The sequence below is a fragment of the Panthera pardus genome, unplaced genomic scaffold, assembly GCF_024362965.1.
Source record: "Panthera pardus isolate Hobbes unplaced genomic scaffold, ASM2436296v1 HiC_scaffold_16, whole genome shotgun sequence".
In the NCBI taxonomy this organism is placed as follows: domain Eukaryota; kingdom Metazoa; phylum Chordata; class Mammalia; order Carnivora; family Felidae; genus Panthera; species Panthera pardus.
Window position 1 is genome coordinate 145,411,382 of NW_026526721.1, and position 14,004 is coordinate 145,425,385.

The following is a 14,004-nucleotide window of genomic DNA, read 5'->3' on the forward strand; positions in this document are numbered from 1 at the left end:
TCCCCTCCAGCAATCCCCAGGCATGCTTCAGTGGTCCAAGCTAGAAAAATGCCTGCCTTTCTTTTTACTCTTCTCACCTTTGTAGTAATATTTCCACTGTTGTGGGACGCCTGGGTCCAACTCTCGATTTTGGCTCAGGTTGTGATCTCACAGTTCGTGAGTTTGAGCCCCGCATCGGGCTCTGCAATGACAGCACCAGTCTGCTTGGGATCTTCTCTCTCCCTCCCTCTCTGCCCTTTCCCTGCTCTCTCTTTCTCTCTCAAAATAAACATTAATTTTTTTTTTAAAAAGACTATTTCCACTGCTGCTAGTAAGAATTCCTATTCTAGGAAAATGCACGCTCAAAAGAGGGATGTTGGGTGGGTATAAGGTACCTGCCTTCCAGAAAGACCCTTTGCATCGATTTCTCTCCCCACCACCTATGTTTAAGGGTGGCCTGGGTGTCGGTCAGAACAGGACAAGCTAGAGTTTAGAAAAGAACAAAGACTCTGGTGGAGGTGTAGCGGTCTCTTCGTTTTCACCAGATACCACATACACAAACTTTTTGGAGGCAGGAGCGGTCATTCTTCCTATATTACCGAAGCCTCCTGCTCAGCCTTGGGCTTAGTTAACACCCAGTAAATGCTTTGTCCGTTTAGTGAGCACTTGCCGAGGACCTGATGTGTGCTAGGCACTGTTTACAATAGTACCGGAGAAAGACACGGCCCCTGCCGGCATGGAGTTCTCAGTCCGCTGAGGGTGGGGGAAGTAGAGAAAGGCAGATGTGAAACCAGTAACCAAAATCATAGCTATTTAATTCAAATTGTGCTAAGTTGTCGCATAGGAAAAATGTAGAGCGTCATGAGAATATATAAAACAAAACGTTTTCCCACATTTTCCTAGATTTCCTTTAGAGGGTGACATCGAAGCTGAAGTTTGAGGGATGAATGGGAGACATTGAATAGGTGGCCAGAGGCGGGGAAGACTGCGCAGGTGCACCCATCCCTGGAACAAAAAGTCACGATATATTATCCACAAAAATAATGCGGGTGTCAAACCCTCTAGATGCCTAAGGCGTGGGCCCGCTCCCTGACCGTGTATACCCGCTGAACCCAACTTCTTCTCTCCCTTGTTTTGTTTCCACATCAGAATACGCCACCAACAACCCTGACCTGTTGTTGGTCATATTCCAAGTGACAGGCGTCAGCCTCCTGCCCCCGCTGGGGATCGCCATAGCCGTCATCATCATCTTCTACTGCTACCGTGTTCACCGGCAGCAGAAGCTGAGCCCATCCTGGGAGACCAGCAAGCCGCGAAAGCTCATGGAGTTCAGCGAGCACCTCGCCATCATCCTGGAAGACGACCGCTCTGACATCAGCTCTACCTGCGCCAACAACATCAACCACAACACAGAGCTGCTGCCCATTGAGCTGGACACCCTGGTGGGGAAAGGCCGCTTCGCCGAGGTCTACAAGGCCAAGCTGAAGCAGAACACTTCTGAACAGTTCGAGACTGTGGCGGTCAAGATCTTCCCTTACGAGGAGTACGCCTCCTGGAAGACGGAGAAGGACATTTTCTCAGACATCAACCTGAAGCACGAGAACATACTGCAGTTCCTGACAGCCGAGGAGCGCAAGACGGAGCTGGGGAAGCAGTACTGGCTGATCACGGCCTTCCACGCCAAGGGCAACCTGCAGGAGTACCTGACGCGGCACGTCATCAGCTGGGAGGACCTGCGCACGCTGGGCAGCTCCCTCGCCCGGGGCATTGCCCACCTGCACAGCGACCACACCCTGTGCGGGAGGCCCAAGATGCCCATCGTGCACAGGGACCTCAAGAGCTCCAATATCCTCGTCAAGAACGATCTGACCTGCTGCCTGTGTGACTTTGGGCTTTCCCTGCGTCTGGACCCGACCCTGTCTGTGGATGACCTGGCCAACAGCGGGCAGGTAAGTTAGACCTGGATCCCCTTACTTGTAGGATCCCTGCCCTACGTCTCCATCCATCTCCCGTGTCTTTTGTCTCCAATGGCCCTGTGCTCTGCACACCTCTCAAGGGAATGTAGCCGAGGTCGGGAGTTGGCCCTGGAAATGCCCCACTGTCTTCTGCCAGGGTGTCGTTACTAATGGACAGCATTTCTCCTCCTGTTTCTGCAGACCTCTTCCAATTCAAGACAGACATTCTTCTCCTTGAGTCGGTCTTCATTTTCCTCCTGTTTGCAGAGTACATTTCATTGCTTCTAACGCCCTTAGTGCTTTGCCTCTATTTTTTCCCCTCTCTTACTCTTCTGCTGAGCACTTCCTACTCGGTACTATTGGTGGCCACGTTGTTTTCTTTTTACCATTCTAGAAGGCAACCTCCTTGAAGCCCAAAAGCACATCCATTTGGTCATATCTAGCACAAAGCCTTGAACGGTGAAAGTGACCAATAGATACTTACTGAGTGAGTTGACAGACTGAGTGAATATACAATTCTACGGTTTTTTTGAAGCATCTCATAGGTGAAAATAGAAACCTTTTTGGGTAAGGAGGTATTGGAAAGTCACTAGAAATTACCAGGCCATCCTTCACGAATGACGGCGCTCCGTGTTTTCACACACTGGAAGCTCGATGTGGATTATAGTAGAGTCTGGAAAGCACCGTTGTTTCCTCCGAGAAAGTGGGGGTATGTGCTTCTGAAGCATTCAGTTGCTCTTTGGTCTGGCCTCTTGGGTCCGTGGCTGCACAGGCATTGTTGAGGTAAACATATGGAATGCAACATGGACAGATTAATATGGCAGGGTAGTGAGGCATGCAATGACCTATTGAAAAGAAGAATTCCCTCTGATACATACGATTAAGAAACATTCCTTGGGATAGTCATATCAATTCACGTGACCTGCCCTAGATTCTTGAAAAGGTAAGGACTTCATTGTTATTTAGTTGAGCTATAGATACTGCAAAATCAGACATTTAAGTGATTGCTTCCCTAGAAATATCTTTCTCCTTTTTTCCTGTGTATACCACTGTTTTTGCATTATCAGCCATTGTCCAAAGAAAACTGCATAGCATGCTCATCAAAATTATAAAATGATCTAGATTTGGCCTTCTACTATAGAAATACTTTCACGCAGCTTAGTTCAGTAGAGATTTTATGAAGGTACACTACATTCTTGGCACACTAGAACGTACCACGGAGTAAACAAAGAATATTGAGGCCGTCCTTAAGTGACAGAAACTAATGGCAATTATTCTTACTTTCACCATAAATCTTGGTGTTTCAGGAATGAGAAAATAGTTATTTGCAAAAGCAAAAATAAAGTTCTAACATATCACAGATGTCGTCTCCCCAGTTATCTGTGAGGATGTTATTGTATAATACAATGACATATATCATGAAGGGAGAGAAAGCAGCCCTGGGGTTTGACATTTCCTTATTTTGGCGTGCTTTGTTTATATTTTTAAAAGTGTTTTCAGGGAGAGAAAAACTATTTTTAAAAATAATTTCAGAGGCTGTCCCTTTCTGTACCAGTCTCATTATTTAAAAGAGCGGTGTGCTTTTCAAAGATCATCTGCATGTGTAGAGAACAAACATCAGCTATATTTTTAGAATAAAAATGCAGCTGGATTTCACGATGGGCCTCAATGTCTATTTTTGCTTCAGGTGGGAACTGCAAGATACATGGCTCCAGAAGTCCTAGAGTCCAGGATGAATTTGGAGAATGTTGAATCCTTTAAGCAGACGGATGTCTACTCCATGGCTCTGGTCCTCTGGGAAATGACATCTCGCTGTAATGCGGTGGGAGGTATGTATGGACCACCCCCATACTGTGGGGGTAGACGTGTCTTCAAAATGATGTCACGTTGTTCGCTTCAAGCGTGATTCCGGGGGTACGACAGAGTTAACCCCACGGTGAGAGCTAGCTGAGATCGGTTAGTACACAGCCATTCCAGAATGACTGAGAATTGTGCTAAGAAGCCTAGATTTTTCAGCTGAAAACCATGTTTGGAGCAGAAGGCTTTCTATCCCCTTCTCTACAGTATAATTACTTTTCTCTTGACATCTCTCCACGGATATTTAAATATCTGGCAAGAGATGAACACTAGTAATATTTATAAGAATTACTCCTGTTTATCAAATAGATCATGTCGTTAGGAAAAATATCGGATTTTTGTTTGTTTTTATATTTGAAGGTTTTGAAACCCATCACCTATTTGCCTGGGTCCCTGTGTGGGGACGGCACTTCCTGTCTGGCCGACCCCGTTATTTTCTGCTGCCTGCCTTCCCCCCGTGGCACATCCAAAACTAACTTGGTTTTTCCTTGCGCAGTGAAATTTGTTTAACCAAGTTTCAGCCCCTGAGAATAATTTTCTGCTTGAAAGCTTTGACAGTTCCAAAACGAATCCTTCGACCAGTATGAGTTGTGTAAGAGACGGTGGTGCTGTTGTCACCGTCAGAATAAATTTACCTAGATTTCGGTATCTTTTCTATCCTTTCAAACCCGTTATTCTATAAACATGAGCTGGAGATTGTGTCTCTGTCTTTCCCTCTGTCAGCGCAGCCGGCTTATTAAGGCCCTATGTGAACTCTCTGCTTCCATTGTTATCAATGACTGAAGCCCTTTCCTGTTGATATTTGCTGAGTGTGGAAGAATTCGGGCTAATGGGGAAGAACTGAGTTCACCAACTTTTACGAGGTCTAAAAATGGATACAGTATAAACAAGTTTTCCCAAGGAAGGAACAGGATCTCATTTGCTCAGCTAGTCTCAGAAAACCTTTCATAACCTTTAGGATAAGAACGGATGGGTTTTGGGGAACCGGAAAGAGGCCATCCCGGTTCTCATTTTGTTTGATCTTAAGCCCACAGTCCTGCGTCTCTCATCTCCGCTCAGGCTGCAGAAACTCAAGTTATTTATCTCTCCTCACTTGGATCCAGCTGAAAGCCCTTCACTTGATTTAGTGTGTGAACTCACGTATTAAGCCCTTTTCTTTACCTTCTTTTGGAAAGCATCGTGGATTTTTTTGGGTTTTTTTTGGTTTAGAGGTTTTTCGTTTTTTGTTTTTTTCGAAGGGGGTGGAATGTATCTTAAAAACATTAAAGACAGATTCTTCGCTTCATCTTAATTTCAGAGACCTTTCCTTTTTTTAAATATTTTTCAAGTTTTCTTATTTTGAGAGAGAGAAAGAGAGAACATGAGAGCACAAGCAGGGGAGGGGCACAGAGAGAGGGAGAGAGAATTTTAAGCGGGATCTGTGATGTCAGCACAGAGTCCGATGCAGGGCTTGAACTCACAAACCATGAGATCATGATGACCTGAGCCAAAGTCGGATGCTCAACTGACTGAGCCACCCAGGTGCTTCTCACAGACTTTTCTTCTGTATTTCAGGAGTCCCATGGAAAGAACATAGAGTCGGCAGATAGACACATTCCCTCCCAGCTGTTGTAGAGACACAGGTAGAAGGACAGGTCTTGCCCTCAGGAAGCTTGACTGATGAGACAGACTTTTTTTTTTTCTTCTTTACTTTCAAAAATATTTACAAATTCATCAGTTTCTTGCCTTAGAAATGAAATCAATTATAATTCCCCCCAGTTGATGTTAGGCTTTAATTTTGAAGGTCTAAGAAAGAGGGTGGGATGTAGAAAAAGCTTTCCTTAAGCTTAAACCTTCTTTTCTCTCACTTGAAATGCAATGTGTGTAATTACTATCTTCTATTGACCATCTGATTTCAAAAAAGGAAATGTGGAATCTGAAGCTTAACTTGGTATGGCGAATTAGAGATTGAGATTGTATTTTGCCACATAGGTCAACTAATATTCCATTCCATCCAGTTTTATTCTGAGTAGCAGGCATCTAACTGCATGCGGGAGGATGCTAACCATTAGGGGACAGTCTTGTAGGGAATGTGAAACCCCAGCTGTCCTGCCGTTAAGGGACGCCATTCTGTTCTTACGGTTGAGCCCAGACTCTTACGTGAATGCTAAGCCTGGCCCTCGCTCGCCTTTCTAGCCTCATCTGCCCATAGCACTGTCATTCCACACGGCACGTCTTCTATGAATGCCTTTTAGGTCTCAACCCTAGGCTTTGTCTCGTGCTATTGACTGGGGCCGAAGTAGACTTCTAAACACGCAAGTGCAGGTCAGTTGTGACCAGTGCTGCACGAAGGTGAGGCAAGGACACGGGGCCCCAAAAGCCCACGTCAGCTGAGGGGAGCGAGACAGTAGGGTCGGGCAGGGAGGGCTCTGGAAGGATGCGTAAGACTTAGGACTGTCCTCTTGAGTTGCTTCTTTATCAGCCTCTCTCTGCGAGGCGGCTCGAGGGGAACAGAGAAAGAGCACTACCACCCCACTGGACCAGTCAAGTCTTTCTTATCAGATGACAGAATGGCAACAGTTGATCATAGCACTCTTCCGAAGCCAACTGGTACAGCCCCCTTCACACGGAGGAGCTCGAGAGGTGGGCTGCAATCATGGAAGAGGGTGGTCCAAGTGGAAAGGCATCCTGGTGGAAGCAGCTGTGATCATGAAGAAAGCCACGAAGCAGTAGTAGCCACCGTTCCCTGGGCACTTGCTTCGTGGGTCAGCTCATCCAGCCTACCGAGCACTCTCAGGCGCTGGTATTAAATGCTGCATTTTACAGATGGGAAAACTGAGGCTTCGGGAAGTGGGAAAGCCGTGTGGCCACGACACTGCTGGCCTGACCAGTGGAGGACATCGTAAAGAAAGGACATCACGGATTGGGCAGCCAGTGCTACCTTGTGCATCCTGGCCTCTAATTCAGTGTCTTTCTGGAAGTAGCCAGCAAGACTGTCACACTTGAGGAACGTTCAGTGATGGCCTCACTCGTGAAAGTCTCCAGGGATGGACTTTCCTGCCTCCTCTGGGTGCACCTCTATTAACAGATTCCTAAAGCTCTTAATTTCTGAGCATGTTACAGACTCAGTGCCTTAAAGTCTGAGATAACTTCTTTATCCTTATTTCTCTGAAGATCTGTTTATTCGTTCATTCCTTCTGTTAACAAATATTTATTGAGTACCAGTTGCAAGGCAGGCATTATTCAAATGCTAAGGACACAGCAGTGGGGGGGCAAAAAAAAACAAACAGAAAAAATGCCCTCTCTGTCCTCCAGAGACAAGGAGTCTGTGAAGAACTAATATTGTAGAAAGAGGGGTAATGAGCAAACAGATATGTGATTACAGCACCGGGGTGGGAGTAGGCAGATATGAATTTAGAAAGCAAAATAAAGAGTCAGGGACAGATCATGGCAGAGAGCATCACCTCGGACACTCGGATCACCTGAAAGAACACAGAAGTCAGGAAAACAGGTCTTTCAGAGTTGTTTGAAGAAGGAGCCAGATCGCAGGAGGTGATTGGTCTGTGACTGTCTTAGAAAGGAGGAAAGTCGTGAAATCGTCCTTCAGCAAGGACAGACCCGGAGACGGGCCCTGCTTTACAAAGAAATCTCTGTCCGGCTTTTGGTTTATTTGGTGTTCATGCAAGCGTTTGCGGTGCGTGGGAGGTGGAGGACGGCGGGGACCCTTTCGGGGGGCCCCCCTCTGGCGAGCACAGCAGACACAATATTCACATCACCCCCAGTCAAAACGGACCCACCAGAAAACCAACTTCCAAATAAATCCCTGGCCACTGAGGTCTTTGAATAGAAACTGACACACGGCAGCCCGCGGAGCGGGCGTTTAACGAGGGGAGAGACGCAGCTCTTAAGCATCCTGTCTGCCCGCCACAGGCCTGGAAGACAGAAAGTCACATGAGTCAAAAAGAAAGGCAAAAGAGAAAAACAACAACGACGACGAAGAGGGGTGGGGGAGGAGGGCTGAAGAGAGGATAAGAGGCGCTCGAAGTTTTCCTGGGTTTCAGGGGAGCATCATTTAGAAGCAGATGCAAAACTCAGGGGTGCTGCCTCGAGGACCAGTGTCAGCCTGCTCTATGAAGTTGGAACTGCCAGATGCCGACTTCCGGAGGAAGAGCATCGTGTCCCAGAGACTTGCCCTCTGCGTGTGCAAAATCCGGGGGGGTGGGGGGAGCGGCAAGGGTGGTATTTCTCTTAAGAGCCTCCTGAGAGACATGAGAGGAAGCTGCCAGGATCTGGGAGGGATGGCTTCCATCAGTGGAAAGACTCTGGGGAAAGCCTGGGAGAGGGGAGCCGGAAAGGAGAGCAAGCCATACGCGCGATAAAGAAGTTCCGCAGACAAGATGTTTTTTGAGGCAGCCGGGGAGATCCCGAGGTGGAGGTGTCGTGTTGGGCCCTGGGGCGCCCGGCCTGGGAAGCAGCCTGAGGGTGGGACAGAGACTGGGTCCCAGTGAATAGTTCTGTCATGGGGACGTCTGCCTGGGGTTGGTTGCCTCAGAGCCTGGAACAGGAATGGAGCCTGAGTGGTTTATTTGGGAAGAGATCCCAGGAAATGCCAGTAAGCGAAGGCAGAAGCGAGTCAGGAAAGGGGAGGAAGCCGGGAAAGGGCGGGTCATCAGGCAGGCCATCGCTGCGGGCAGCTGGAACACAGTCCTGCCGGGGACTCCGGGAGCAGACACACACACGAACACATACACACACACACACACACGCACGCACGCCCCGGGAGCACACCATCCGACCCACGGGCAAGCCGGCTGTTTTCCTCCCAAACCCCATCCATCGTGGGTTCAAGGTCGCTCCCGGGGCGAGTCGGAAGGGCGAACACAACCTGCCCAGCAGGTTCCACCTGTGTTGGGCCAGCGGGCGTGGACAGCCACGTGGCTGGCGGCCTTCTGGCAGTATATGGAGTAACGGTACGGGGAGCCCGCTCCCCCCTTGACTGACTGGCGTGATGACAGTTCCTTGCAGAAGGGAGGCCTGAGCCGTGGCATCATTTGATCAGGTGCACAGACGGCACCTCCAGAAAATCACGCGTTAACGCCGCGGCCAACACCGCCCTGATCTGGTGCTCGCGGCACAGGTTGTGAGGGGCTCCTCTTCCCCCACCTCTACCACCACCAGCCCACCTGTTTCGCCAAAACCCAGAATGGACCAGCGTTTGGGTTTCATGCTGGTCAATAAAAGCAGTTAGGGAGAAGGCTGCTCGTTGCCATCAGTGAGGGGTTTTCTCGTTGGCTCTTTTGTTCTTTTGTGTAACTCGTTTAGAAATTACACACCGTAACCGTCCGACAGATGTCCGTAAGGTTCCCCTTCTCGGAGCCATGCGGTGCGGAGGGGCCGGCCAAGGCAGGGAGGGACACGTTTGTCACATTTGTGACAGGCACGTTCCCACCTGGGGCTGCCCCAGCTGGGCTTGTTCTGGCCAGCGGGGGGAGAAAGAACTCACCGAAATGCTTAGTAGAGAGGAGAAAGCATGCAGGCTTCCTAAAAAGGCAAAGCCAGTTCATCAGAGGAACAGTAATAGAGCCCGCGATTCTGAGCGTTCTTCCCGGAATCCAGCGTGCTCTCTGGCCTCGGTTTTCGCGACTGGAAAATGAACTGTTGGATCCCATCTCTCAAGACTCTTCTTCAGCATTCTCTGTCTGACTCATTTGAAATGTTGAAAGTATGTTTAATAACTTGCATTCAGCTCCTCTGTCAAGACGCAACTCCTATTCCTTGCAAAACACGTACAACAGTCCTGCTGAGAGCATGGGCTGCAGAGGGTGCTGGCCCTCGGACGGGTTGTTCCAGATTTGCGACATGATGAGGACAGAGCGGGGGTGCAGTGACTCTGATAGCGGTCTGGGGTTGCCCAGGACCCCCAAATGGCATTCCTTCTTCCTGTAATTTTCTACAGTGTTTTACCTAAGCTTCAGTCCCCAGTGAATTGGGGGGAGGGGGGCAAAACATCTATCTAGTCTTTTATCAAAAAGAGATAGATTGAGAAGCACTCATCGTAAACAGTAAGGGGCAAATTTAAATCACTTTTTTGGGAAGTTTGTTTTTGAGAGAGAGAGCATTTGCGTGAGCAGGGAGGGGCAGAGACGGAGGGAGAGAGAGAATCCCAAGCAGGTTCTGTGCTGTCAGCATGGAGCCAGACTCGGGGCCTGAACTCACCCACCGTGAGGTCATGACCTGAGCCGAGATCGAGAGTCACATGCTTAACCGACGGAGCCACCCAGATGCCCTTTATCACTTTTAATCCCAGCATTGCACCTAAGCCACTTTTGTGAGACTAAGGATGAGGAGTGGGACAAAGATTTGCTTTTGCCTATATCCGTCTACTTAGTAATTTTGGAGTTTTAAACACATGCATTTTCTAAAATAAAAGCATTTTAAGCACGAACATGAACAACAGATAAGGACAAAAGATAAACAGACAGGGATAAAAGACATGTAACCTGGACCGAGCAATTTTGCCAGAGTGGATGAAGCAGCTCAGCCCCTAGTTGCCTGAAACCATGGGAGAAAGTTGGAGCTGAAAACCAACCTCTGGTTTGGCCAGTCACCACGTCTGCTCGAGTCCCCGGACCGTCTGGGTTTCAGTGCTTGAGGTTTCATCCCAGGAAGGACCATCGGTGCCCAACTGGCTGACAGAGGCTTCCTGCCCTCAACCACCTGCCCCAGGGCTTAGGCCTCCACCTCGGTCTCTGTGGCCGCCTCCTCCTGCTGAAGCAAAGAAAATACGCACGGTATCCTGAGGGCCTCTGAGCAGACCAGACCCGAGGAGCAGTTAGCACCTGGCCTCCAGGAAGAAAGAAACAGCCTCTCTTACAATGTCTGTCGGCGGTCATCCTCCACAACCTGAGTAGAGACCTGAGAAGGCATTGCCTTCACAGCCACAGAAGGGAAGAAAAGGAAAAGAATGTTGGCAGACAGTGGTCTCCACGATCAGAGATTCAAGCCGGTGACTGAGAAGCAGAGGGACACATGCTGCCAAGCACAGGTCATCTTTACCTGTTATAGGGCATGATTTAAAAAACGGGTGGGAGTGTGTACGTTTAAACTGAGGGCGAAAAGCAAAGAAAGAGGAATTGCAAAAATCCTCAAGACAAAAAGCCCGCTTAGCTGTTTTGAAAAATGTATGTTATGTAAATATGACAGTCACCGGGAGTTGAAGAAAAGTCAGCTGAAAATATGCATACACTTTAGTTTTATTTTTTTTTAACATGCATATACTTTAAGTCCCGTTTCCTCACTGGAAAGACTACCTCGTTATTAAGGGATGGGGGTGTGCCAGTGTGGGTCACAGCATGGTCACCCAGACTTGTCTATTTTTTTTTTTTAGTGTTTATCTTTGAGAGAGAACGTGCAAGTGGGGGAGGGGCAGAGAGAGAGGGGGACAGAGGACACGAAGCCGGCTCTGCGCTGACAGCAGCGAGCCTAGTGCGGGGCTCGAACTCACAAACTGTGAGATCATGACCAGAGCTAAGTCAGACGCTTAACTAAGCCACCCAGGTGCCCCAGACTTGTCTTATTTATTTATTTATTTATTTATCTAAAATGTTTTTATTTATTTTTGAGACAGAGACCGAGCATGAGCAGGGGAGGGGCAGAGAGAGAGAGAGAGAGAGAGAGAGAGGGAGGGAGGGAGACACAGAATCAGAAACAGGCTCCAGGCTCTGAGCTGTCAGCACAGAGTCCGATGCGGGGCTCGAACTCACGGACCGCGAGATCATGACCTGAGCTGAAGTCGGACGCTCAACCGACTGAGCCACCCAGGCGCCCCCAGACTTGTCTAATTTAAACTTAAAAGGAGATTCATAGAGTCACACTCTCCCAGTTCAGCTCAGAGAATCCATTCCTTTGCCAGCCACCTTCAGACTGCCCTTGACCTCACCTGCCTACGTTATCTCCCACAAGTCACAGACTCCTACCCCTCAGGGATACCAGGGAGTCTGACAAATCTCACAGCTTCCCAAGGCTTTAGGAAAAGTAGGAAGTAATCCAGTTAAATATCTCTTCACTCTGGGAAAGGACTGTTGCCTTTGTCTTCTTTTCCAAAGGGGCATTCATTACTTTTTCTTTAAGCAGAAAACAAGCCCGTGCCTAATGCCCTCTGCCATCGTCAGCTCGCCCCCATTCCCCATGGAAACCTGCGTTAGTCCCCACAGAACTTACAAAATTAGACAGTGTGGTTTGTGGAACTTTGAAGATTAGAACTGGAAATTAAATAAATTGGCCCTGGGTTATGACAACCTCAACTCTGGAGATTTTTTTTTCTTTGTTCTCTAGGAATCTTAGCCATGAGCTCAACACCTGGGATTGATTCTGATCCCGCCCAGTTTCCTTCCCTGACTGCAGTCATCCCCGGCCCCTTTGTGAGCCCTGTGCTGTGGGAATTGTTGATGGGTTAGTACATTCACTTTCTCAGGAAGAAGCCCTGTCAGGGCTTCCTCAGGGTGACTTTGCAACCAGGGTCCGGTGGTGCAGTTTAGCTGAGAGATCGACCTGAAGAGAAAACACTTCTTTGACTGCTGTCTTAGGCTGGCTTTCCTAGAACTAATCTAAAACAAAGAGTTTTGTGCAGTGGTTTACTGCGGATGAGGTCTCAGGAGAAGGGAGTAAGGGAAGGGGAGAACCGCAGTAAGCCTGTAGTTTCAGGAGAGGTCTAGCCTCAGCCTCATCTCATGGGGAACTCTAGAGTATGAATTGTACCATGGTTATCTCCCTGCAGAGGCAAGAGGGTTAGACTATTAATACTCCCACGTTAATTTATCATTGGCTGCCGGCTGTCTCTCAGGGTGAGGCTTTCTGGAAATCTCTAGGCCAGGCAGCTCTCATCAGCAAAGGGCAATCCTCCAGAGGAGGGTGAAGTTGTGGTCTCTTAGGACTCAACACCTGTGGTAGCTGGGGGCTGGTGCTCTTGGCTTGGTTAAGGTATAGAGCCAGGGAGCCAACAATGCTAGCTATGGCAGCCAAAACAGTTGGAAATGGAGAGTGTGTGGACTGATACATTATCTAAGGAACACTTTATATCATATACAAATCCTATCCCATTATATTGTATTAGAATATGCATACCTCAAGACATGGAAGTAAGAGGGCATCATATTATTTGACTAGGTTGGATTACAAGATAATCCGGAGGGCGACAGGGAGGTCATCCACTTCAGCCCCCTTCCTTTTATAGAAGACAATATTTAGATCAGAGTAAACTGTACTGAGAACCAGCTCTGATTACCAGTCCTCGGCTTCTAGAATTCGACCCAACTCATATCTGTCGCATGCCTGCTATGTATATGGCACAGTTTTTAGCACTGAGCAGAGAATCAGAGGACACTAGACTCAGCCTCTGCCTTGGGCCTTAGGAATGTACAGTCTGTAGAAGAAGATGAGGGAATGGAAGAAAGAAGTATTATGCAGGTCAAAATTCAGATCTCACCTCGAGAGCAGGAAGGGTTAAGTGCTGTGGCACTGGAGGGGCAAAAGTGGACACACCAAAGGATGGTCTGTGCTCACCTCAATGTGATGGGAAGCCTTCATCACAAATTTCCTGAAAAAAGATCTTCTATTTGGGGGCTAGAGGGGGTGCCACAGAAGATGAATCTGCAAGTGGGGTTCTGGGAAAGGGGAGAAAACAAACAAATAAGAACAGGCAATCCATTTTCAAAATGTCATTTGCCTCAAAAGCTTCTTCAGTTCTTAGCCTGGAAGGGCAACTTATTGAAAGGTTTACTCATTAAACAAGATTATTTTGCTAAAAGCCCAAGGTCCTGGTTTCTGTAGGGAAAATGTTGGATCCAGCCCATCCTCCATTTCCAGCACAGACATGTTTTACTTATTTTTATTTTTTGACATTTATTCATTTTTTTGAGAGAGAGTACGAGGGGGGGAGGGGCAGAGAGAGGGGGAGACACCGAACCAAAAGCAGGCTCCCCCAGGCTCTGAGCTGTCAGCACAGAGCCCGACGCAGGGCTTGAACTCACAGGCCACGAGATCATGACCTGAGCTGAAGTCAGATGCTTAACCCACTGAGCTACCCAGGTGCCCCCAGATATGTTTTAGTACAGGAGTGTTTTCAGTCTTTTAGGCTGTCCTGTGCCATACTGACATGTAGGGGATCCCCACCCACTTACTGCGTTGTTTTAGTATTCACTTAGAGTTTAGGCATTGCCACTTTGGACGGGATCTA

The 14,004-nt window shown here is 48.2% G+C and overlaps 1 protein-coding gene across 1 annotated transcript in view; it reads left to right on the forward strand.

Annotated features, from left to right (window-relative positions):
* The window catches only part of TGFBR2 (transforming growth factor beta receptor 2), a 92,197-nt gene that overhangs the window by 70,908 nt on the left and 7,285 nt on the right, over window positions 1–14,004 (forward strand). Inside the window, exons 4-5 of the mRNA XM_019422855.2 lie at window positions 1,129–1,928; window positions 3,622–3,763. Of these exons, the coding sequence (XP_019278400.1) occupies window positions 1,129–1,928; window positions 3,622–3,763 (942 nt within the window). The remainder of the gene's footprint in view (window positions 1–1,128; window positions 1,929–3,621; window positions 3,764–14,004) is intronic.